This window comes from Myotis yumanensis, unplaced genomic scaffold (assembly GCF_028538775.1).
Source record: "Myotis yumanensis isolate MYYU_CA2020_CCGP unplaced genomic scaffold, mMyoYum1.0.hap1 SCAF_5, whole genome shotgun sequence".
Taxonomy (NCBI): Eukaryota; Metazoa; Chordata; class Mammalia; order Chiroptera; family Vespertilionidae; genus Myotis; species Myotis yumanensis.
The window spans coordinates 51,876,737-51,903,344 of NW_027223756.1; the positions used below are offsets into that span (position 1 = coordinate 51,876,737).

The 26,608-nt window shown below is 44.9% G+C and overlaps 1 protein-coding gene across 9 annotated transcripts in view; it reads right to left on the bottom strand.

Annotated features, from left to right (window-relative positions):
- The window catches only part of ZNF827 (zinc finger protein 827), a 172,526-nt gene that overhangs the window by 114,965 nt on the left and 30,953 nt on the right, over positions 1 to 26,608 (bottom strand). For all 9 annotated transcript variants that reach the window (XR_011471546.1, XM_070415261.1, XM_070415260.1 and 6 more), the window contains exons 2-4: positions 25,127 to 26,176; positions 15,659 to 15,831; positions 8,928 to 9,408 (exon numbers count right to left, since the gene is read on the bottom strand). Coding sequence is in view for 8 of the 9 variants with exons in the window: in XM_070415261.1 (XP_070271362.1) it covers positions 8,928 to 9,408; positions 15,659 to 15,831; positions 25,127 to 26,176 (1,704 nt within the window). In the remaining variant the exon portion in view is untranslated. The remainder of the gene's footprint in view (positions 1 to 8,927; positions 9,409 to 15,658; positions 15,832 to 25,126; positions 26,177 to 26,608) is intronic.

Below are 26,608 nucleotides of genomic sequence, written 5' to 3' on the forward strand. Positions count from 1 at the left end.
GGCCTTTTTAAAACCACACAGCTTGTTGGCAACAGAACCAGAATCAGAGCCCAGCTCTCCAGATCACAAACCAAAGCTGTTCCCTTGTAAGTGTATGAAAGTACGTATGACCAGCCTGGGAAGCTGGGCTTTGTTGATAATTTGATGTTTTTAAGTGAGAAAAAATAAACAATAAACTGCCTTCTAAAATCATAAGGAAAGGCAAGATTTGATTAAATAATAACAACAGTGGAGTATTACTTTTAGATATTAAGCATATTACATCTAAATAGAATGTTCAAAACATTAGCTAAATATTTTTAAGCCTTGCTCTCTAATAAGGTAAACTATTTAATTTGCCTTAAGTAGTTTTGTAATTAGTGCTTAGTGACGTTTTAAGCATCTCATATTTTTCATTAATGCCCACCTGAGCTAATACTTGGCCACACTTCAGGATCTATGTCTCAAACCAAGACTGCTCAGGTCATCAACAAGGGCCACTGCAGTTACAGACATGGTGACAAAGGAAACAAAACAGCCCGTGGAGCGGGGTCAAGGGGAGTGACAATGAGCAGTGCCTCAAGAATGTTAGCATAAATAAATAAATAAAGGTTTTCTCTCTGTACTTAACTACTAAACTCAACACATAATGAGCAAAAGTAGCTATTTGCAGTAATCCACTTAACAGACAGGATATCTCCCTTGTCAAAAGCAGGAAGGACACGTCCTGGAAAACCCATCAAGCCGGGAGTGAATGTGAAAGAAAGCTGTGCGTTAAATTCATACTAACCAACCCAAAGAATGAAATGTATGAACAGCGAGAAATGATTGGAGATTAGAGAAAAGGAAGCCTAAAGATTGGATAATATATTTCCAACACTTTTCAGGGAAGTCTGTGACCATCTGCCCCAAATGACATCTCCTCTTGATTGCTACACTTGTCATTTTCTATTATTATGCCAACATTCTGGCTTGTGCATCCGTTTTTTAAGCGATGTTTGTTACTATGAACACCCAGAGAACCTGCAGAGCTCTGGGCTGAGGTAGACCGTGAAGTGTCCGTAATGATTTCCCTCCCTGACAACCCTCCTTTTGCAATGAGACTCTGCAGCTCCTCCCGTGAAGAGGTGGAGTCCGTGTTTCCACTCTGTGAATCTGGGCTGGACTTGGGACTTGCTTGGGTCAACAGAAGGTGATGGAAGTGACCTTGGGCCAGTTCTGAGCCAAGCCTCCAGAAGTCTTGTGCACTTTGGCCCGCTCCTTGGAACCCGGCCCAGCTGCGCGTGAGTGAGCCTGGGCCAGCCCACTGAAGGACAAGAGACCCTGGGAGCAGAGAGCAGCCATCCCAGCTGAGGCCACCCTAGACCAGCCAGCCCCCAGCCACGCTGGCCATGGACTGCAGATGGGGAAGTCAGCCCGGGAGGACCAGGAGCAACACCCGGTTGAGCCATGCCCAGATTGCCAATCCATAAAATCATAAAGGAAGAAAATGATTATTGTTTTGAGCTGATAAACTCTGGAAAAGTTTGTTCCTTAACTAACAGTGTGATGGACTCTAGTTCCTAGACCTGGCGCTACAAGCTGAGGTCCAGGAACATAAGACATGAGGACCCCAAGGTACTCAGACCCTTTGAGGCTCCCTTGATATGGCCTGCTTACTTTCCATAGACCACACTCTACTCCATCTCCTTTCTTACAGCATATGGAGATGACTGAATCTGCAAATCTTTTTCAAGTGAAGTAATATCACAACCTCTGAAAACCTGACTTCCAGAATATGAGTAATGGAATATTTTTCTTACAACCCATCATGGAATGCTCTGTGGATGATAAAAGATAAAGATGTTACAAAAGAAACATCCCCCTCCCCACCTCCCAACCCTCCAACTTGAAATAGTTGAAAAGCAAGACTAATATACAGCAATAGAAAGAACTAGTCATAATACAAGCACCAACCAGGGTGATAAAGACTCTAAGTATCACTGGTATTCACAATGGGCGTGTGGGGGAAGCACTAAAGACCCGAATAATAGGAAACGGTTTTACTCAAGAAGTGGGAGTTATTCTTGGAAGGATGACCAGCGTCTGCAAGGGCCAGGCGGTAGGGGGAGAATATCACAGGGATGGAGCCTGAGGTTGCTAGAACTGTTCTACAAAGATGCAGAAAGAACCACTGTGGGTCAGAAGTGGATTAAAACAGTTATTTTAGCTTTAATCACATTATTACTTATTTTTATAAAAATTCCCGCTTCCCATTGTATCTAACAGGAGGAAGACACAGGGGACTCCACAGTTCAAATGACCAGACCCCCGAGCAACAAGGTAAAGGCAGAGAAATGGAAATGAGAGGGCTTCTAGAGAAGTGGGGATAGGGTTAGTCTGTAGACAGGAGCAGGTGGGGGCATAACCTGATGCAAGGAGCATTGGCAGAAGGGTCCTCCAGAATGCCTTGGAGGGCATGGAGGTGGGGGGGCAGCTGAGGTGGAGAAGGCATCAGTCAGGGAGGGAGCTGGAGTGGCAAGCTGTCTAGGTTTGAGGTGACAGCCAGGAAGGGTTGCACCTGTAGCGATGGATTGTAGATCTATTTTGAAGACACAAAAAAGTTTACTCAGATTAGCGACTGAATTAGCATGTAGGAATGATGCCATGGTTTGAAGCCAAGGAAAATAAACAGTGAAGCAGACGGAGGTCAAAAGACAGTTTGCTTAACTGAGGGGGAAAAAAGGTAATAGCGAATACAGTGGTCATTTGCCAAGGTCTTGCATTAGGATCTTTGTTCTGCCCCGTGGAGCTGAAGTCTTTAAGCCTCAGCTTCCTCATCTGCAAAATAGGTTTAACATCATTGACCCCACAGGGCTGTTGGGAGGATTAAATGAGAAACTACAAGAGGTTGTGGGCACTGCGCCTGGCTCACTGTAAACACAATTGATTAGTAATAATGCTGATAATAATAGTAGATTAGTAACAACAGCAGTAAGTAGAAGAAAGTGTACTTCTCAGGGAAGGAAAAAATGAACTGGATTCCGTTTTTGCAGAAACGTAGACTTGGATAAGTTTTCCCAGGAGTCTATCAAGGTAAAAAAAATATTCTGTGGGCAGTTCTAGAAGGAGTGCTCTGTCCAGCACGGTGAGGAAAGATCTGGATTCCAGATTCCAGTCTTGACCCATTTACAGGATGTACACCAAGTCCTAGTTTCCTCATATACATGCTTGTTACTAGACAATGTATTTGGAAATATACTAGAAAGCTCTACAGAAATATAAACTGGCCTTATTGCTACTAATCTATTTGCATGAAATAATTAAAATAATGCCTAAAAGTAGGCATTGGAAGTGATGTCACTTCCAATGACATCAAGCACACAGCACACACGCTGGGGACCCCGGCTAACTCTACAACGAGGGACAGAGGGCAGAGCCAGGTTCTGGTGTCGCTGCTTCCTTAATGATTTGGGGTGTAGGCAGCCTGAGGAAGGGAACGCTGAAGCCAGGCCCCCTGAATTGGAATTCCAGCTCCACCACATGTGAGCTGTATAAACCTGGGAAAGTCTCTTAACCTCTGTTTCTTAGTTTTCATCTGTAAAATGGGAGTACTGTCTTGCTACAGGGTTGCTATGAAATTCAAATGTGTTATGGAATAAAGTAAACACTGTATAAATGATTGTTAAGGGGAAAAAAGAAACAATAAGTAAATGTCACAAAGTCCCCATCTATGGTTGGGGACCCATCCAAGCTTTCTTGTCATGCTAGCTGCTCCTTTCCGTGACCCAGATCAGCCCTGGTTTCACGGAGCAGCAAGTCACTGGAAAACAGGAGGGCATCACACTCTCCCTCTCACAGGACTCACCACCAGGTTCAGCAATAAAATCCAGGGTTTCAGGCTGCCTGCGTGTAGACGGCCCCTAAACGCAGCTTGTGACACCAGGAATTTTAGGCACATGGTCAGCGAGTGCTCAGCATGAGAAAAGCGAAGCAGGGTTAAAAAGAAGGGCCAGACTGAAGACGCAAAGGAAGGTTGTCCAAGATAAACCCACTGGGGAAGGTACCTAGGCGTGGGTGTGGGAGAGCCTCTGGCACCGAAGTCTTAGGGCGCGAATGGCCCAAGGATGGCATTTACTTGAAAGAAGGCTCCTTTGTTCAGATGTTTCACAGAAAGCCAATCAGAGCCAATCAGGTTTACTGGGCATCTCCCATGCCTCCTCCAGCAACACAAACCAATGTGTCGCAGCATAGGGGAGCGGCCATTCATAGACTAACCATACTGTCACTATAGGAGCATAAAACTGTACAAAATTGATGGAAGCAGCAGAACAAAGGCCTATGGGACGCAAATACATTCACCAGTGCCCACTCATTTATACAAGAAAACCTTTGCTGTTTATGGCTGCGCTCCTAATAAATTAAAAATTCAGCTTGTGCCTATATGTAAGTCCTGGTTAAAATTACTTCGGCCTTAATTCTATGAAATTAATAGAATGTGGGAGGCTGTGTAAAAAAAAAGTGATTTTTGCCCGCTTCCAAATTAAAAATAGTTGAAATGACTTGTATCTTTTATTTTCGAAAGCCAGAGACAAAACGCTATTCCCAGCCAACAACGGAGGTGCCAAGTTTCTGTCAGCTCCTCGGTTATAATTTGGAGAGCGAGAATTCAATTATGTATCTTGAAGAGTGTAGTTTTCAGAGAGAGACATGATGTAAGGCCAGAGCAGGCAACTGTTACTCAGGCTTCAAGTAACGACACTCCCAGGCCCTCGATGTTCCAGGAGTCCTGAGACTTTCTAGTTCTAACTAGAGAACATTAAGATGCTTCTTCTAATTCTGGCATGGGGCCCCACGAGGAGAAACACGAGGTTTCATGACCATGACTCACCCAGGCCTCTCATGCATGTCAACCTTGACCTACGGTGAATGCCTCAGACCCAGAGCACACCACGCCCCTTTCAGGGCCTGGGATACAGAGGAAGGAAGAGAGCTGCATGGAAAAAAACTGCACCAGGTATCAGGTTTCTATTCCACATCAGTGGTCCTCAGTCTTGGTCACATGTTAGAATCACTGGAGGATTTTAAAGAGAATACCAATGATTAGCCCCTATTCTAGACCAATTAAATCATAATTTCTGGGGCTAGGCCCTGGCATTAAAAAACAACTACATAGCCCTAGCTGGTTTTGCTCAGTGGATAGAGCGTTGGCCTGCGGACTGAAGGGTCCGATTCCAGTCAAGGGCACCTGCCCTGGTTGCGGGCTCCATCCTCAGTAGGGGGCATGCAGGAGGCAGCCGATCAATGGTTCTCTCTCATCATTGATGTTTCTATCTCTCTCTCCCTTTCTGAAATCAATAAAAATATATTTTAAACAACAACAATATAAAAACTCCAGAGTTAGAACTGCTGCTGGAAGCTGGATCATGGGGAGAAGGCCTGGAAGAGCAGGAACCTGCTCTGAGGTCAGGTGAGCACCTCTCCCCTGCGCACCCAGGTCATGCGAGCCCTGGCTCCCCGCCCCGGCAGGCAGCGGCCTGCATGTGCCTTCAGGCTCCCAAGAAAGATCTATGCAAACACCCAGAGCTGCAGCATCCAAGACCTGCCTTCCAGGCCAAACCCTGTGCGAAGCTGACAAAATTATTTTTTCTCTTAGCCCAGAAAGCCAGGGGCAGGAGCTGCCCCGTTCTCTTCCCTGAATCAATTATGGTGCTGAGCCTGGACAGCTTCGGTCCCAGGGAGCAACATTAATCTTGCAGGACCGAGGAATGTTAAGTGTGGGCTCGGGCAGAAGAAGAGTTAGTTGATGATCCGGAGAAGGGATTTGATTTCACAATCACATACGCTGGGAAACGTCAAAATCAGGGCAGGGGTGGGAGGAGGATTTAGAGTCCGTTTAAAAGAGCATTCCACCCTTGTTCTTTAATCCCACTGGGTTCCCTTAAGTCATCTTTATGCTCAGCTTTAGTGGAAGGAGCAAGAAAGACTCCCCTTAATAACCAGGCAAGAAAGAATCGAGTGTTTTCCCTCTCTCTTTTGGAAACAAGTAGGTGTGTCCACGCTTGAATTTGTCACTGTGCTCCATTTCTGCAGACAGTGATGTGGCTGGCACCGGGACTCGCAAACTCCATGCCCACAAACAGCTGCACCCTCCGGTCCCAGCAGGTGCACGCGCAGAGCCCAGCTAAAATTCGTCGCCAGAACAATGGAGCCCTTATGACGCCGGGGGACAAGGCCCGATGTTCACCACGGCTGCACTACATTTGATGAGGGAAAGAGCTAGAAACTCAGCCTCAGTTCTCTGGGGTTGGGCCTTTTGGTCCCAGGATCAGAGCCACAGACACAGCCAGGCACAGCACCAGGGTGGCAGCAGCTATCAATGATAGGGCTTGACCCACCAAAGAGTTGGTGGAATTAAAACACACACACACACACACACAAAATCCCTCCAGAAAATGTATCCCCCTCCTTTTAACACATCTTCTCCTCCCGGGGGCTGCATTGCCACAGTCACCAAGTTTACATTCACATCCGAATACGCACACACACAAAAATTACCGATGCATCTCACTCCCTGGTGACTTAGTAACAGGTTGCTAGGTAACAGTGCACACAAGTCAGGTTTCAGGACCTTCAGTAAGCCACCATAAAATCGCTGCATGGGCCTTTTGCATAAGCAGTGTGCATTTGTTATCTGTTTTCTCCTGCCGATTGACCGGTCGGCAAATACTTCGACTGCCAAACCGTAAACAAGTCCCCGTCAATAGCTAGCTGAGAAAACAGATCACAACGTGAGGCTTTGGTGCACGTTTTTACCCCCGCCTACCAACTGGCTTCTCCGCTGGGGAGGCTCCTGCTTGCAATTCTGGTTCCCAGCAGCCCCAGGCCTTACGTTCCGCTCCCTGAGACGGGGCTGGAGCTAGTGACAGCCGGATGTGGGGCACCCAGGGCTGAGTCACGCAGGAGTGGTCTATCTATCGTACACCAGGTATTTTACCCGATCCTCCTTTCATCCCTTCCTGCAGCTTTGAAAATGCCCCGGGGTGGTGGAGTAAAGGGAATAACCCCTTCCTGAGAGTTACTCACCCCCACTTAGTTTTCCCGTTAGTAAGGAGATGTCCGCCCCCCTTTCTAAGCTAGGCTAAGTGAAGATGCCATTTGCATTCCATTTTTTTTCACTAGAAGAACCCAGAAAAGGAGCCCCTTGTGCTGTCCTGCAGGAGAGACCATCAAGGAAGGACCAAAGATGCTCCAGAGGGAAAAACTAAAGTGTCAACAGCAAAAGGGACACTGGAAGCTGCACTCCCCTCTGCTCCTGCCCCCCTACCCCCAGCCCTGTTTTCAAAAATGTTTCAATCTAAAACCCAAAGTCCCTAAAAGCTCAGTTTCCCCTAGATGAGCTGGAAGAGAAGCGGGGAGTAGAGAGCCCCTTGTCCATCTGTGCCGCAGTCAGACGCACTGTAATCCCTGGGACTTGATCGTGCCCAGCATAGGACTGCTTCCCTCCCTTCACATGCACGCAGGTCTGGGTGCCCCACAGAACACTCTCTGCTCTCTTTTCCTCCGCAGCTCATTTCTGTGACGCCTCATTTCCATCCCCTACCTTTTCTCATTTCTTCCAACTAGTGTCACACGCTCCTGAGGGGCAGAGATCTGGGGTGACGGGGACAATCCAAAAGACCTGACTGCGGTGTCCCTGAGCACGGGGTCTTCAGAGTGACGCTGAACCTCTAATGCACCTGGCAATGACATTTAGTGAAACGCGACTCACAGTCCATTTAAAGGAAGACGGTGACCAATTATTCTCCATTTAAAAGGCTATTGTCAATCTCCAAAGAGCTGAAATGGCATTTGGAAATCATCCTGGGGACTGCAAGACAGAACCAATGCTCAGCCGACCTTTCCCCACCCTCCACGTCGCCTTTAAAATTTAAAATCATACTTTAAAAAAATGGAATGAGTAGCAGTGCAATCCCAGGACACGTTTTCTCATTCCAAAAGGGAGTCAGGAAAAATAGCCTTCCTCAATGTTGCACCCTGTTCTACTACACAACTTAAAGAAACTGAAAACAAAAACAACAAAAATGTAAAAGAAATATCACATATAATTTGACGGTCAAAGTAGTATTAATCAATAAGGATAATTTTTTTACAACTTCTCCATATTCTTTTCAAACGGCATTGGGGCAGTTGGAAAATAATGTTTAAAAAATTCTATTCCACTTATTTGAGGTACCCAGGGTAGTCAAATTGACAGAGACAGAAGGTGGAAGAGTGGTTATCAGGAGTTGGGGGTGTGAGGAATGGGGAGTTCTTGTTTAATGGGAAGATGAAAGTGTCTGGAGATGGATGGTGATGATGGTTATATAACAATGTGAATGTACTTCATGCCAAAGAACTGTACTCAAAAAGGGTCAATTTCATGTTGGGTATGTTTTACCATAATAAAATGTTTCCCGATGGAAAAACATTTTACGATAATCTTTATCATTTAATCAAATTTTCAAAGTCTCTACGTCCTAATAGTCTCTGTACATACGTCCTTAAAAAATCGTTTAAATTAAAAACAAACAAAAAACTTGAATAATGCAAAATGAGACGTTCCACACAAGCACGGTAAAGAACCCAATGCAGAGACAGGTTACATAGAGGCCAAGGTCACACGAAGAACTGCCATCAACCGGGCTCACCATTGCCCCTTCCCCCACAACAAGAGCCCGTAAAGGAGTAAAACCAGAAGGACATCGGCAATCTCTGCTGCTTCCAGACCCCAAACCACAGCAATGCCTACACCCAAAGGACTGGGAAAAAGGCAAGAACATGTATGAAGGTGCTGACCATTAGAATTTAAAGGGACCTCAAAGTCACCTAGTTGATTTGACAGATGAGAGCACTGGTAGAAAAGAAGACAGAGAGAGGGAGAGAGAAAGGGAGAGAGAGAGGGAATGAATACAACCCTATTCAAGTACCTGACAGCTTCATGAGAAAATCAGACGCCATCTTAACAGAGATGTCCTGGCTGAACAATGCTGACGCACTGTTGGCCACATACTCGGAGGGGTCTTTCAGCTTTGTGTGGTTGGCCGGCCTGTCGGCAGCATTCAGGGGAAAGGAGGCTGGCAGGCCGTTATCTTCCTTGGGCTCCTCCTTCACCAGCAAAGGCGAGACGCCAGCCCCACCCTGGCTAGTCCTCTCTGGAGTGCTGGCCGGCATCATGGTCCCCACTAGCTCTGTCCCTCCTGCTTCCCTGTGCTGCCCCAGGCAGGCACTGTCACTGAGGTGGGGCGATCCCTTGACATCTGGGTCTGGGATCTCCTCCTTCACCTTGGCTTCTGTCCTCAGGAAGTGCTGGTGGCAGCGCATGTGGAGCTTCAGGCTGAAGTGGCGCGAGGAAGTGAAAGGGCACAGCTGGCACTGAAAGGTTTCTCCCCGGTCCTGGTGCTGATGAACCTGGCGGAGAAGCAAGAACAGTGAGCTGTCCACCGAGTGCTTACGGGAACTGCCTGGGGGTGCACACTCATCATCAACTAGTCTCCATCCCGACAAAGGGCTGGCCCCGGAGAATAAATAACCAGAGGGGAGCATCTCATGACTGCGCTCAGGTGAGGAGGTTGCCCCGAAACATAAAGTGGATCCATGTAGGGGAAGAGTTTGCTAATAGAGCCAGGCTCATGAAGGAGGTGCTGTCAGCCTGCAGAGGCCGTCCGGCGTAAAATCCTCTTAAGGGTCTAGTCATCCGATCTCACTCGATGTCTTCAGAGAAAATATTATAAACCCAGCAGAATGCACACTTGCCTAATTACTAGCTGGGGGTCAAAAGAGGTCACCTGTCAGGTAATTCCTCTCTTAATAATAATGCTTTGCATGTTCCCAATGACTGTCGCCCAGAGAATTAGTGATGTTTTGCAAAAATAATTTCAATTTTTGAAAATGCTTTTCTAGATAATTAAGAATGTGGAAAATAATGGCTCCAAGGTATTCCCATTTCGTAGACAGTGAAATTGAGACCTGGGATTGAGTGGCTTAAATAAAATTACAAGTGAAGAAAGTCAAGTGGAGTGCGGGGAGAACCAGGGCCTGGTCCCCACCAAGGATTCTCAGCGAGACAAAGCCAGTGTTTCCCACCGTGGTGACCCTGTGCTCAGATCCTGAGGTTTGCAGTGAAAGAGTGCCCAGCCAGCGTGGCTCAGTGGTTGAGCGTAGACCTATGAACCAGGAGGTCATGGTTTGATTCCTAGTCATGGGAAAATGTCAAGGTTGTGGGCTTGATCCCCAGGAGGGGGTGTGCAGGTGGCAGCCAATCAATGATTCTCTCTCATCATTGATGTTTCTCTCTCTCTCCCTCTCCCTTCTTCTCTGAAATCAATCCTATCCTATATAATAAAACACTAATATGCAAATCAACTGACTGGCAGAATGACCAATTGCTATGATGCGCACTGACCACCAGGTGGGCAGATGCTCAACACAGGAGCTGCCCCCTAGTGGTCAGTGTGCTCCCACAGGGGGAGCACCACTCAGCCAGAAGCTGGGCTCATGGCTGGCGAATGCAGTGGGTGGTAAGGAGAGAGGGGTCCCCCCAGACTGTGAGAGGGCACAGGCCGGGCTGAGGGGAACCCCCCCCCCCCAGTGCATGAATTTCATGCACTAGGCCTCTAGTAAAAATATATTTTAAAAAAGAAAAAGAATGCAGACTTTGAAATCCAATTTGTCTTGCTTGCACATATACACCTGTAAAAACTGAGAGGAGATTTTTTTTCCTTTCTGTCACTCCCAAATTTAGAGCTTGAAAAAGCAAGGAAATCATTGCATTGGCCCGAGCCAGGCTCTGTCCGAGCTGGCCGGTGCTCACAAGCTTGTTAACTCCCCCTTTTATCTCTGCCAATGCCTCAGCGCTGACCTGCTGCACCCTGCTATTTCAGGACTGGCCCTCCCTGCGTCAAAACTGCCAATTGTGTAGATTTGGGCCAAATGATTTGGGGAGTTGTGTGCTCCGGACAAACAAGTCAGGGGTTGGAATTCATAGCCAAAACCAAACTGACACCCCATCCGTCAGGGGTGACCTGAGTGGGATTTGAACCCAGGTCTCAAGAAGGTTAAAAGCCAGTTCGTTAATCCACTGCACCACCTGGCCCCTCGGCGGAGGCTGCCTTTCCAAGAAAGCAAGTTTTACTACAGCTGTTTATGCATTCTGAATGCAATCCAAAAGTATTATTCACCAGCCAAAACATACTTTTAAATAATGTTAAGTGACCAACAAAAGCAAAGAAATTAAACGTTAATGGTGAGATCCTGTCGCTACAGCACCCCACTGTGGCTTTTTGAAAAAAACAACAGAAGAGATTCTGGGTCCCCCAAAGCTTGACTTTCTCGACAGAAATCGCCATATTAACTTAAATTCAGTGGCAGCAAAGCCTTGCTCCCGAAAGCCTTTCCCTACCAGGTCTGGGGGTGGGGGCGCTGGGTTGGGACACCACACTGTCACACCATCAATGAACATCATCACCCCTCTCTGTTCTTTTTTAACAAAGGGATTTCATTCTGGAGCTGATGGGTTCATTTGTTTTCTCACTGAATCGTAAGATTTCCCTGCCACCTCTCCACTCAATTCACGCAGAAGCAGGCACCTGGGGTCAGGTCACCGCCTCAGGAGACCCGGCCAGGTGCTGCCCACAGCCTGCCCTGCAACCAGGTGGTAAAGGTCACCAGGCAGGAAGCTCGGGGGGGGGGGGGGGGGGGGATTCCCGAGAATTCCATTTCAGAAGTGTCCTTACATCTACTGACCCGGGAGAGGACAGGAGCAAATCCAAGTACAGAAGCTCCCGAAGCAGCTTCTGAAAGAAGGAAAAGCACCGAGAGTGAGCACGGTTCTGGAGCCGAAGGGGAGCCCGGCTGGAACAGAGTCTGCGTGCAAGTGTTTCACCAGGCAGACGGCTTTCCCAACAGGTCCTGGCCTTGCTGCATTTAGTTATGGCGAAAATTTGGTGACCATTTAAGGAAAACCAGTGGATGTGGACCTGACTTTCACACTTAAAATTTTATTTGAGCTACACCTTCCCAAAGGGGCTGGGGACCACATTTGACCTTGGAGAGGTTTTAGCTCCAACCTCTCCAGACCAAAAAGCGCTTTCTGTTACCATTTTTATTCTCTTTAGCTTAACACGGACTTCAAAATCCCTCTTACTCCACTCAGGAGAGAACACACTTGTCTGAAGCATGTCATTCTTTCCAGGCCACATGTTGGTGTCCCTACTGACTGGTCATTTTGCCCGAAAAGCACATCCCCACCCTAAGGGGTGGGACGTGAAGGTGCTGTTATATCATTAGGTCCATCTCCTCAGTCGGATGAATAGGAGGAGACCTTGGGAAACATCTACTCCACCGCCCTTGGGGGACCTGGCCAGCTGGCAAGGGGCTTACCCACGCGTCCCAGCTCCTTAGACGGCAGGTCCGAGACCAGCAGAACTCGGTGCCCTGACTCTCATCCACTCTCTTGCCATTCCTTCACCCATGTTCTTTATCTTAGCAGTCCTCCTCACCTTTTCTGTCCAATTTCAGCTTATGAATTTCCTATTTAATCCCTGTATGCTCAGTCATCCAGGAAAGTTGTAAAAGACTTAATGGCAATCTAAGATAACCCCGAGGAAGCTGGAGGCATTTACATCTCCTTCCGCCGCTGCTCATAAAAACACTTGCACGGTATACTACAGAGGAAAGGCAGGCTTAGAAAAACATACAGTGTCCAGCACCAGAACATGCTAACACTACATGTGTTGAACAAATTAAGTGGAAACCCATTTTTTTCTTAAATAAATCCATATAATGAATATAGAAAGAGATACATTAGAATGACACTAAGGGTTATTTCTGTGTGTGATGAGATTATGGGTCAATATTATATGTTTTTCATTTACTGGTTTTTCTACATTCTCAACACTAAAGATATATCATAAAAAGAGAAAAGCAATGAAATTCCTTTTAGGGAAATATTTTAGTCCATGTTGCTAATTTATTTCTAAATGTAAATGTTAATATATATTCCGTTGGCTTTCGGGCAATAATTACTATATTAGCTACATTTACCTAGTGTTTCTCCATCCTGGGCTCTGTGTTAAGTGGCTCATGTCCACTATCTCATTTAACTATTATAACAACTCCATGAGACAGACCGGATGGTTGTCATCTCCATGACCAGAAATTGAAGCTTGAGAGGTTAAATGATTTGCCCAGAGTCGCACAGCTACCAATAGTCGTGGAACTGAGATTCTAACTAAGGTTCTTATGACCACACAGTTTGAGACCTTAATCTACAGGCTATGCTGCCCCCACTTCTTCAGCAGAAATTGTTTTAGAAAATCTATCCATCTTTGCTATCTCTGGTCAAGGCAGCTGAGACTATACGCTCCTAAAACCATGGCCATCGTGTTTCCCTGTGGACTCTATTTTCAAAATGTAGCCGAATTTAAGTACGTCCAATGAAAATAAAACCATGAATTGATTGAAGAATTATAAAAAAGAGAGAGGCCCATGAGTGAGGTGTAGAGCAGAGAAAAGAAACAGTACACCGTTTGATAAAATTAAACTTGTATGAGCCCTTCTCACACTTCCCTTATCAAAAGCTCAGTCGGAGCTCAACAGGTTAGGACACAATGAGTGTGAATAAAGTGGTAATTTCGCACACAGCTTTATTGTACTGGTTATTGATTTGTTCTGAAAGCCTTCTAAGACCCCACGACCCGCAAAGCCCTCGCCGCTCTCATCGGTAACACTGTCATGGCCGACTGTCTGTATCATCAAGGCACCCAACTCATCTCTCTGGAGTTTCGGGGTCAGTAGTTCCTGCTCTTGAAAACCCAGCTTTTTTTCCACGGGTTTATAAATAGGTTGTTTTAAGTGACCCTGAGCTGAAACCAAGCTTACAAGGTGTCAGGCGAGATGCAAGTTTTCTGCTCACTGAAGCTTTAAATTTGCCAGACTGACAAAGCGTAGGGCACAGTCACGAAAACAAATTTTAGTTTTAAAGACGTTTCTTTTGAAGTCTCATCCCGCTAACGAAATCCACTTTGCAGGTGTAAAATATGAGATTTTACTTTGGGAAGAGGTGATGGAGGATGAGGAGGGTTAAAGTAAAAACTAAGCAGGCTCACTAAAATTCAACCAACCAGAACGCCTGGTTAAATGGATTCTGAAGATGAAGGGCATGCTACTCCCAGGAGAAAAAAAGGCAAATGATAGAAAACAAATTACACCATGGATTTAATTTTTTAAAATCTTCTAAGCTATTGCCTAACGTCAATAGAGGTTCCATCTGATCATACTTTTTCAGAGCTACACACTTAACAGTGATTACTGACAAGATTTAAAATAAAACAAATTCTTAATTATGTACATACACTATACTTCTTATGGCAGGAAAGTAAGAACTTTATAAACGTCAACAGCCAAACCATATTGAAAATATCAATAAAAATGACTTGTTATTATTAAGGTGTTAGATGATAGTTGTTGAAATTACATAACTATTAAAGAACATTTCTGTGTCAGATACTTTACTAATATTATCTCCTTAAATACTAATAACAGCTCTTCTTAACATTCTTGTTCCCATTTAACAGATGAGAAAATTAAGTCTAAGGGCTCATTTGTTCAAGGCCATTTAGCTAGTAAATTGCACAATAAGATTTAAATATGGGTCTATCAAATTCAAAAGCACATGCTCTTTTGATCTCATGAGTTACTTCCTTGAATTTCAGACAAAACCCTTAGTATTAATGAAGTTTGCTAAGTTTTAGGCGACTAAGTTTTTCCCCATCTCACTTGAGTGACACGTAGACTCTACTTAATGTCTATTACAGGTGCAAGCCAAACTGTTTTCAATAGGACACTGAAAACAAAACCCTTGCGTGTTGGATAAGTGTGTTCTTGGGAATTATGACACCTTAAACCCTGTCAGCCTCAGGGAGGACTCAGCCTAGTCAGGAATGGCCCTGAGCCCTCCACAGGGCTAGCATTGAAGCCCAGGTGTCTGTTAGTGTCCTCCCACCTCCTATAACAGTGATGGCAAACCTATGACACGCGTGTCAGAGGTGACACACGAACTCATTTTTTCAGTTGATTTTTCTTTGTTAAATGGCATTTAAATATATAAAATAAATATCAAAAATATAAATCTTTGTTTTACTATGGTTGCAAATATCAAAAAATTTCTATATGTGACACGGCACCAGAGTTAAGTTAGGGTTTTTCAAAATGCTGACACGCCGAGCTCAAAAGGTTCACCATTACTGTTCTATAAGGTGTTTCTGGGTGTTCCTCTGGGTTTGTAAGCAGAAGAGGACGGTCTCGCCAGGAAGGGGAGCAGGTCCAAGCACCCTCTCTTTGGGCACAGGTCCAGTCGCCCTTCCTGTACTCTTTCTGCCCCTGTAAGCACCCCAGAAATGCATCACCATGCAAGGTCAGGTTAGGCTGCTGCTCTCCAAAGAGGGATGGCCCTCCACCACATATATTATTTGGATATTGAAGCTTCTCTCTGTTCCTAGTTGTAAACTGGAAATGAAGACCTTCACAAGAAGACTCTTCGCAAGGTGCTTCATTCCCATTGCATTCTACCTTGTAACCTTGAACACTGTCCTCCATCAAAGGCCCCTCTCATGCTTGGTGGTGCCTGCCTCATCGGAAGGGCTGTCGGCGGCTGGCTTACCTTCATGTGGGATTTGAGATTGTCCTTGCGAGCACACCGGAATGGGCAGAGCGGGCACTGATGACTTTTTAAACCTGTGTGAATCACCATGTGCCGCTTCCAGTAGCTCTTCCTTTTTATAACCAAACCACATATTGGACACTGGAAAGGCTTTCCGCTTTCCTCTTCCGAGGCTTGGAAGAAAGAGAAAGAAAGGAAAATTAAGGCAAACGAAAAGGCACACTGCATCCAGCACTAATTCACATGCATTGCTATATAAAGAACACTAAAAATGATTCGATTTTTTTTTTTCCTGGCAATCTCAAGACTTTATCCAGGAGGTTTTATTGCTGCTTCTCTTTGGGTACAAGCCCACGTTCATCTCATGACTTCCATCAGGATTCCATTTTTCAAAATCCAACTGCCCTGCTTTGTGAAAGTGTAACTTCCAAAGGCCATCCCACACTTAGGAAGACATCTGCAAAGGGACGTCGCTAGGCCTGTCCTTGCTCAGCCCAGAGTAGCCTCAATTCAGGGACTTTGTTTCCTGAAGGAAGCTGCCAGACTCAATTCCATCTACGGATTCCTGAACTTGGAAAATGGCAAGAAATAAAGACAAATCAAACGGGACAGAGAAGAATGTATGTGGCACAGTGGAAACCTAATGGCCACCGTCAACCTCACACACCGACTCCGTGGAGACAGATGTTAGGATCCCTACTGCTGACTCATTTAGTTATGGCCTGAGCAGATGCTGCTGCCAATTTAGCCATTGGGGGGGTCTTAAGGTTGGGGTTTTACCCTCTTATTTCTGCCCCTCTGGCTGCCACTAACAAGATGCACTGCCTTCCTCTGCACTGCCACAGGGCCTCACTGCCCACTTTGGGAAAAGCTACCAACCAGGCAGTCACACCTGCTTCAATTTTTCAGAAAAACAAACCAACCAACTGGTTCCTCCCAGGAAAGCTAAGCTCACTCTCTCCTCCAACATCTCCACAGGGAAGGGCTCTGCTGGGACCCTGAGTTGCTACCTGTCTAGTCTATCAATTGCTATTGGTCAGTGCCACACCAGCCTTGGCAATTGGGAAATATAGACCATCAAAACAGATAGAGTTCAGGCCTCAAACTTTCCTTTCTTAATCATGAAGGATGAGAAATGTTTGCAAAAGGTTACCTAAATTGTAATACACTCATAAGATCTGTGAAGCTATATTTTAAAAATGAGATATGTCTATAGAAGCTCATATAGAAACATGCCCAAGATATTAAAGAGTTAGTGGATAAAGCAAAACATAAAACTATGTCTAGGGTGTTTCTATTTTTGTTTTCTAGAAAATGGGAATCAATTGCTGTTTAAACCATGAGGTGAAAGGTTGACAGGAAACTTTATAGAGGATGGATCAAGCTGACAACACATACAACCACTGATTAATCTTAACATCACTAAAAAGGAAACAGACATTGTGCGCCTTCTGATAAGCCATCTATGAAATATTCTTACAAAAATTTAACCAGGCCTCTATCTAACTAGCAGTTCACTGGAAATACAGGTGATTAAAACAACCACATGTTAAACACACAAAGGGGACGGACTCAGCCAAACTCACAGTGTGGGAAAGCCTGCAGGACAAATGACCCAGTCTCTTCAACAAGGAAGTGACATTTTAAAAGAGCAGGGGTTATGGATGAAAAGACACTTAACACTTATAAAAAATGCAAGGTGTGAAGCTTATTTGGATCCTGGTTATAGAATGATAAAATAACACTTTTGAGATAAATTGAAGAAATGCTGATTATAGCCTGGGTGTTCCATCATATCATGTAGCAATTATTGATCTTGTTAGATGTGATTATAGTCACTATGGCTATTTTTTAAAGTCCTTATCTGTTGGAAATACATATGGAAATATTTACAAGCAAATGGATATGATGTCTATGATTTGCTTTAAAATACTTGAGCAAAAAAAGAGGGTGAGTAGGAAGAATGGGTTGGATAAATGAAACAAACAAAAAAAGGACATCCTTTCATTTGTATGAAAATTGTCCGGAAGCATACCCAAGAAATCATTAAACAGTTAAACTTTGAAAGACTGTGGAGTAAGAGACAGGGGGTCAGGGAGGGAAGCTTTCACTTTCATTTTATATTCCTCTAAACTATTTGAATTTGTTTAATGCACATGTTATTTTTATCTTTTTAAAGGGAAATATTCCCAAGTGTGAGCTTTAAAATAATTTTATATTTTTCACTTAGTCAACTGAGTCCCCACCTGCAAAGACCCACGTAAAATAGATGGAACCAGAAAGGTTCTGGAATAAAGCTAGATCATTCCAAAAGGCTGTTTCACTAATACACTAATCATAGGCCATCTTGCTTAGCTTAACCACGTAACTTGAAAAAGACTCCTCTATCTAAAAATACACCCTTCAAGCCTGGAAATTCTACTTGTGACATGTTCCATCACGAGTATTTCCTCTTCTGACTGTGGGACGGGCAGGAATGAGGGTTTCCTTCCACTCCAGGAAAAGCACGCTTCTTGAGGCCCATAAACACTCCTTTTTATTAACCCACCAGGGCTCTCCTGCAGTCTCTTTCTGTTGACTGCTCTTGCTGACCCGAAGTCCTACCCTTAATTGGGCCTCTCATTTTCTGTCCTTCACTGTCATTTCTTTCACTGTGGTATCTTGATGGTAAAAACCACGTGTTGAACAACAGATTGGAGAGGAAAGACTGAATCAGGCCTTCAGGTGAGATTATTGTCATAAACAGGGGGAGAAGGAACCAATAATGATGTGTATTTGGGTTATAAGAGGACATCAAAGTAGTCAGAAAGAGGCACACAAACAGGCTGCCACCAAAACCACCTTCAGTAAGTACTTCCCACTGCATAAACCCTCAACTGCCTAATTTTACAGACTTGTCTGGGGACTCAGAGAGGAGAGAAAAACTGAGATGTCCTCCACTGGCCTGAGATTTCATGGCACATCATAGGAAGGCAATAAAAAGGCATGAAGGGGCAAAAGGAACATAGTGGTTACCCCGGACATCTTGCCTTGCCTGATGTGACCACCCCCAACCCCCATCCTCATCACCACTCTATTTTTCAAATGCAGCTCAGAGTACACGACATAAACCCTGCATATTAATATTTCATGTAAATCTATTTTATTTTGGAGCTATGCTTCCTAAGTTTTAATGAATACCAAAACACATATGAATCATGTACAAATTAGGGTATCCTTGGACTGACGAGAAAAAAAATTTGGAACAGTCCTAATGAAAAGAAACTAACCTCAAGTCATGTGGTCGAACAGCTATGCCACTACAACTGTTTGAAATTTTTAACTGGTCATGGCAAGAAAGGAAGAAAACAATCCAAATGGTAAAAGTAACTAGAAAACAATGATCCATCTTCAAAGTTGGCCAGTAATCTCCCCTGATAAGATCTGCATTTTTATTTATTCAAGAAAAAGGATTTCATGGTTCAGTAGGATGTCCTGCATGTGCATATGATGGGAACTACTTGGAGAAGGGAGGAAGTAAGGATGTATTCTACTTCGTGTGCCAAACTATTTTCAAGGAGCTGACAGCTGTTTCATCCAAATGTACAGCCTAAGGAAATGTGACCACTTCCTCAGAGTAAGCCACACATTCTTGAGGCAATTGGGTTGAAATGTTCAGGAATTTACCTCGTTTACAACTCTCTGATAAACAATTCTCCCCCCCCCCCAATATATCACTAGCTAATTATTATCACAGCAAACAAAACTAAATCCCATCAGATGCTAATCGGCCCAGTGGTATGGATAGCTCTAATTTGTTATTTTGAAGAAAACATGCTCTCTTTATGGGCAATAATATTATTGGAATAAAGGAGATAATAAATGTGTGTGAAATGCCCGTCACGCAGTAAATGGAAGCTATTGGGAGCAGCTGTAATAGTAATAGTAGTGACAATAAACTCTGGTCATGCCCTCCAAAGCAGAAAACTCACCATTAGAGCAGATGTAAATTTAAACAACTAGCATCACATAATAAATACATAGCTCAGGGCCTGGCCCGACATGGTAGTTTATCACTGGAGCCCAGAGAAAATAAAAGAGCAAGGGTCCATTGTGCTGCTCAGGTAGGGTCTGGCTCAGCCCAGACAGAATTCTGAGGGCCAAATTCAGCTTGGCAGGAAACCAGAGAGATGGGGAAGACAGGAGGAGAGAAGAGGCTGGAGCTGGAAGCTAGCTGGGGCAAGGCTGGAAGTCCTCATCTTTGTGTCTCCAGCACCCAAAACAGTGCTGGGACAACATACAATTCAGAAACTGTGTGTCAGGCTGTAATAAAATTAAGTGGAAAGGGCTGGTCAAGAATATGGAAAAGAGAAATGAGCACTGGACATGAAAGTAAAAGATACGGGAAGCTGCCACTAAGTCCCCATGTAAGTGGGATTAGCCCAAGAGTGCATACCTTTCACACAGGGGCCAATATGCCTCCTGAATGGATGGTGTATAAAGAGGGAGCTGGATCTTTGTGTACTTACACCTCAACCTATTTCCAAAATGACCTGGAGCAGCTTATATTAAAAATGCACAGTGTGATGACATCCTATATAATAAAAAGCCTATGGTCGTCACACTGTCACGCTGTAATGACCGATCACCAGGAGGCTGCATGTGAGGGTGGGCGGGGCTGCGTGTGCGGCAGGTGCACGAGGGGGGTGGGGACTTGATGCTGCGTTCCCGTGAGTGCCAGCAGGGACTGGACCAGGAGGTGCATGGGGGAGTCCCGTGGTGCGGGCCGAGGGCGGGACTCTAAGCAAGTTCCTGCATGCAAGCATTCCCAGATTATAGCCAGAAAACCATGGGGCAGGACTCTGGGACTCAGGGGAGTTTCACATGGCGCTGGCGGGGGCTTGACGCTGCGAGAGAAAGGGCAAATAGTGATATTAAAATATTTCTTTTAATTAATTCCCTTTCAATGTGCACGAATTTGTGCACCGGGCCACTAGTTATTTATAAAGTACAATAATATATGTTTAAACTAGCTGTAATGGACCAGATCTGCCCAAGACAGAGATGATCTGGTAGGGGGTTTGATCGTGAATTTTAAGAAGGAATATATCTAATTAAAATTTTTGTTTAATTGTTTTTGTTTTATTTTTTTTAGTTGATGGAATTAAAAATAAACAGAAAGTAAAACAAAGGAATTTTTCAGCAGGAAGGAGTCCTGATGATAATTCCCAACCAGCTCGGTTTAGAGAGGAAGAAACTGAAGTGACTATAGTGGGGGGTGGGAAGGGAGAGAACTAGAGCCAATCTTTTCGCTTCTGTTTGGTGCTCTACCCTGTTGTCTATTTGTCTATCTATAAATGCATAAAGCAACACCACCAAAACTTCATTGGGCTAAAAAGAAAAAAAAAGTCATAGTAACTGACTTGCTTTAATTTAAAGAAGGTATTTTTTTTTAAAATATATGTAATTATTTTATAGGTTTTGAAATTAAACTTTCTCTTGTTAGATCCTCTGTAACAATTTGCAGAAAATCAAGGTACTTTGCAAGTGGGTAGTTTTTGCATACAAACCTTACCACACTCATAGAAGGAGGACAAGACGGCAGGTGATCCCAGGTGTGCATAATGCAGGCATCATCACCATCTCCACTCTGGGCCTCCAACCCACTAGTGCACACCTGTGCATGAGGACCCATCCCCCTTCCTAACAGCAATATACACACGGACTTAATATCTTTTAATAGAATTTCATGGGCATGCCTCTCAAATGCTATTTTGGGGTACAAAAACTATGTTATCAATGGATACCACTGTGTTTATCTGCTGCTATGGACATTGATATCATCAATGCATATTTTAATAACTGGTAAGTATTCGATAAAACTCAGAAGTCAGTCTCCATTTGAGTGACTGGGGAAATATAATTGAGATCAGCGACAAATAGATCTGAATCTTGATAAAAGTGAATTTTCTAGGCAAGTTCCTGCATGCAAGCATTCCCAGATTATAGCCAGAAAACCATGGACCTGAGAGGAGTATCAGAAGAGGTTCCCTCACTGTTAGGGGGTCTCCCTGCTTTTGCAACAATGTTAATAACATCATGTAAATATGACAGAAAACAGCAGCCAAACACCCCCTGTCTACTGACCCAAGAAATAGTCTGAGCCTTCAGATGTATGAGACCAGCTTGCTTCTACGCATGTTTAGATTTTAGGCAGAAAATTAAGATGTTTTTGGAGACCCTGTCTCTGAAAAGTCTCCTTGCTATTTAACTAGGAGCCTGGCATCCTGGGAACCTTGTTGGTCTTCCACAAAAACTTTGTCCTTAAAATAAAAACCATTTTTTTTTTCTGAGCTGCAACAGAACAGCAGCTTCAAAGAGAATGGAGTCAATGTGTGACATTTATCTTTAGAGCAAACGGACATAATCTTCCTTCTCTCGTGTCCCCTTTCAGAGGAGTGGTGTAGCATGTGCCGGGGCACAAGGGCACATGAAAGAAACCTCCTCCTCAAGTGTCACGTCTGTCTTGCAGGGGGAACGGCTGCTGAGGAGTGGATTCTTTAAGGAATTAAATACACCATGACCTGGCAACAACCGAATCCCATTCAAAGAAGAGGAATAAGGCCAGACCTAAAAGACGCTTATTTTTTTTCATGGTTTGGACTTCCCTTGACCTGAAGAAGGGCAAAGAAATGCCTGAGTCTAAATTACTCAATGCACTGGCTTTTCTAGCACATACCTCTTTGTAACTCTAGAATTAACTTGATATGCCCCTTTTGCAACATTTTGAGAAATAGCTTGAAAATGGGAGCCCTGCTTGAAGTCAGGATGGTGTATAGTTTATTTTTTGTGGACTTGTTTTGTTTATTTAAGTTATTAAGCAACAGAATCAGAATTTTCTTCTTGCTGTGAGAAATCAATCCCACCTATCTCTTTTGCATTAAGCTAAGATTTCTTTCTAAGGTAAAGGGGGAAAAAATAGAATATGAAATGTTTAGAAACATCTCACCACATCCCCACAAATGCTTTTTAGGTAAAGCCAAGTGGACATCTGAATCCAGCCCCCAGGTTGCCCTGAAACCAGCAGTATAGTGTCTAAAGGGGAGGGGAGGGGGCGGGTAGCAAAGACACACTTTCCCTTCCACTCTTCCGATTAAAACATCAGCGATCCAAGTAACACTAACCAAATCATCTCTCCACGATATAGAGATAAGCAACAAAGTTAGATGTTTTAGCAACGCCTTCTCAGCCCATAATCTGGTTAGGATGCTGGGAGGGGATGGCGTTCCCTTCCAATGAAACGTGCACAGAGATTTAGGATGCGTCCATATGGATGCACGGGGCATTTTTCGAATGACCATTTCCAGAGCCCTAGTGGTTTCCTCTGCAGTGATCTTTCCTCTCACGTGATTTTGACAAAACAAATGATTTTTTAATACAATGGCTCCATCAGTGGAGCTGCTTCACCACGCCTTGGATTGTGAACAGAAGCATGAAAACCAGGCAACAATCAACAGCCGAGCCCCAGTCTGAGCAGTTCCCTCCTCTCCTCCTTCCATGTGAACATTTTAAGCATTCATTGATTAAAATATTAAGTGTTTCAGCAATAGAATAAATTCAGTAAGAAGAAAACAAAATAAAAGATTTCTTATAGATCTCCATATTTAATCCTGCTGAGAGAAGCTCATTCAGATGCTGGCATGAACTCAGTGCATTTAAACCCACGGGGAGCTCATGGCCTCTTCCTTATCTTTACATGCATCCAGTCGCTGGAATGAAAAAAAAAAAACATACCTCACAACTATTGCTGATTATTCCCAAGACACTATAAAGTGACAAAGCCACTCGTTTTTCATGAGGCACAGTTTTGTGTTACCTTTTTCCAATGCTTCAGTCAAATAAAGTTTATTATTCATTTTATATAAGCTTTTCCAAGTAACTAACGTCCAGGAGAATTTACAGTGTGAGCACCATTAATATATGTATTTGATCACCAGATGCAGAGAATACTTATAAAATTACATATTACGTAGAGCCGTGCCTCTCTTTCTGCTTCTACCCTGAATAAAATTTCCATAAACCAGGAGTGATTTATTCCATGGCAAGATTGCCCAGGTCCCTCTGCTCTTCTCCTTGTTTCCAAATAGTAGCCATTTCTCTCTTTATTTCACCAGATGGCAGGTGAGAAGTGAGGAGAAATGATGCTCAGAACCGATAAACACTTCAGGATTTTATTGACACTTTGGAAACTCTGGCATGAACCATTTGGATGGCTTAGAGTCATAAAAGTTCCAGAGACCCATTTTCCTCGCTGTAGTCTGCTGTTTACACAAGTTTTAAAGTAATTATAATTAGTGCGTATAGCTCACTCAGCAATTTAAATGGAAATCTGTCATAAATGCGTCAGACTGATGTTAGCTGCGATCGTTCAGTCAATTATTTGCCATTCTCAACACTCTTCATCAATGCGGCTGCGAATAATCAAAGCCAGCTAGACACACAACGGCAGTGTTTACCCTGCCGAGGACACACACAGCCCGCCTGCTTCCTGTTCTTGTCCGGCAGGATATCCTCGGGAGACGTCGGAAACGCCATACGTCCATCTCCAGGACCATATACTTACCATGCGCACAACTGAACAACAAACCAGCCCAAGAAACGATGTTTCCACTGTGAGAACACAAGTGACTAAGTGTCTCCCTCAGATGAATAACTCCCTCTACATGACAGCAACTTCTCCTTTGGAAAAGCTGTCCCCACGAGAAACGCTCATGATTCAGATTTTCCACATGCACATTCCTTCAGAATCTGATTGGGTTGAAATAACATACAGCACTTGCAGGAAGTGCTTTGATTATGTCTGAGTGACAATATGCTTCAGAGTTCGTGTAGGACAAGAAATTATACCAGGGCAGGACCGGTGAAAAGCGCTTAAATCCCACAAAAAAGGTAATAAGAATGCTAACATGAAAGTATACAGTGTGATAAATTAGGGCAGAGGAGTTACTGATTGTACAAAAGCCCATTTGTGGTGGAGGCAGCGGGAAGGGTGGGCTCTCCCTCGTCCAAGGTTTCAAAAGCAGTCCCCCCTCCCATGTTCAGCGATGCCACGCAATTCATGACAAAGATGCTTTGATCTCCCCCATTAAATATATCTCGTATGGACCCAGCCTGAACTGGGTAATGAAAAAAAAAAATCACTCCTATGAAAGGGAGGAGAGTACTGTATCTCTCTAAGATTATTCATTACCTTTCAAAAATGGAGCCATTTGTGAAGTCTTTGTGTCACACATGCAGGAAAACCACTACCCTGCTTAGTGCAAGTACTTTGTTGTGAGCCTGCTTTTTTATTCCCGCCACAGATCAGATGCGAAACCCAACCGAACAGGGCAAAAATAAAATAAAATAAAAATGTTTTTAAACGAAATAAGACGTAGCAATTTATAATCAAAAAGACGAACACAGTGATTGAAGTAAAAGATTCCATACCTGAATTGGAGGGTTTAGAAACTCTTCCCTTGGGAACTGGGAGTAACAATAATTCCAAGGATTGTGGCGGTGGCGGTGGCGGTGGCGGTGGCGGCTGCGGAGGCGGGGTCACCTTTTCTTGCATCTTCTCTGAAGGCGGCGGCGGTAGGGGGTCCTCGGGCACCAGGGATGACTTCTCGGCCAGAAGACTCCCCGCAGCCCTGGCTGCGACCTCCTTGAGCAGGGCGGCGGAGGAGGTCATGGAAGCCAGGGAGAGGAAGGAGCTGGCCGGAGGGGGGTGCTCCTGGCCAGGAGTCAAGCTTCTCTCGCTGACTTTCTTGGACAAGGCTGCCAGGGTGGAACTGGCAGACTGGGAGCTGAAAGGGGAGGAAAAGGACTCAAATCGCATGGTCTCCTCAGTCCTGGCGAGAGACTTGTCCTGCAGGACAGCGTTGGCTGCAGCTTTCAGTTTGAGGATGGCCGAGTCAGGGGACAAGCCGCAGGTGGTGGTTGAGTTTGGCAACCACTTACCTTGATTCCATATAAAACGGTTACTTGGAGTGTATTGGTCATTCTGTTCCTGCTTCTCGGCCAACTTCCTGGCAAGGACACTGAGCTGCTGGGCGTGGTGGGACGGTGGGGAAAAGGAGAGGTTGGGGGCCACATTCACCGGGGACTCCACCCTGCCATTGGCCGTGGCTGTGGCGTCGAGTTTGAGGGACCCGGCCTCCAGCAGCCGCCTCAAGTTGCTGCTCAAAGGTTTCGTGGAGCCCGGGGAGTCGTCTTCACACAAAGAGGACAGGCCGGGGGAGAGGTGGTCCTGGCCCTGCAGTGAGTCTCGCAGGACGTCCCCGTCGAGCGCCACCAGCTCCAACGTGTGGCTGCTGGGAGTGGCACTTCCCAAGGAGGTGTCGGGGGATGTGGACTGCTCCTGGATCCGGTCCTCCAGGGACAACTTATAGTTCTCCTGGACTTCGCCATAGGATGCTTCGGACGGAGTCTCGGAGGAGTTTCCATACCAGGGCTCTCCTTCACTGAGTTCGCCCTCCGCCTCGTCCTGCCTACTAACATCTGGGGGAATGAAGAAGATCGGGTTAACTCCCCAAGTGAGCAACAGGCAGGTCTGAAGACATTCAAACGGCCCCGCCGACACGCTTCCTCTCCCCTTCCACCCAAGAACCACATGAAAGACGGCAGCGACCTGAACTAGAACGGCAGGTGCTGAGTCAGACCGTCTTGGCATAAGAAAGAAGGGAAAATGCTAAACAGGCAAAGGTAAAAACACACCCACTTACGACACCCGTTAACCTCTCTAAAAATTATGCCAGATCCATGGAGAGGGGAAAGGAGGAAAGAGGGAAATGGATCTGGTGCAGAAGTAACTGCTATTTTCAATGACACGGGGGAAAGGGAAGGAGCGTGTCCCCTTGTGAGGAAACCAGCATGATATCTTTAGTCTCGAGTCAGAGTTGGAGAGGCAGCTGGCAGAGTGGGGAAACGTTG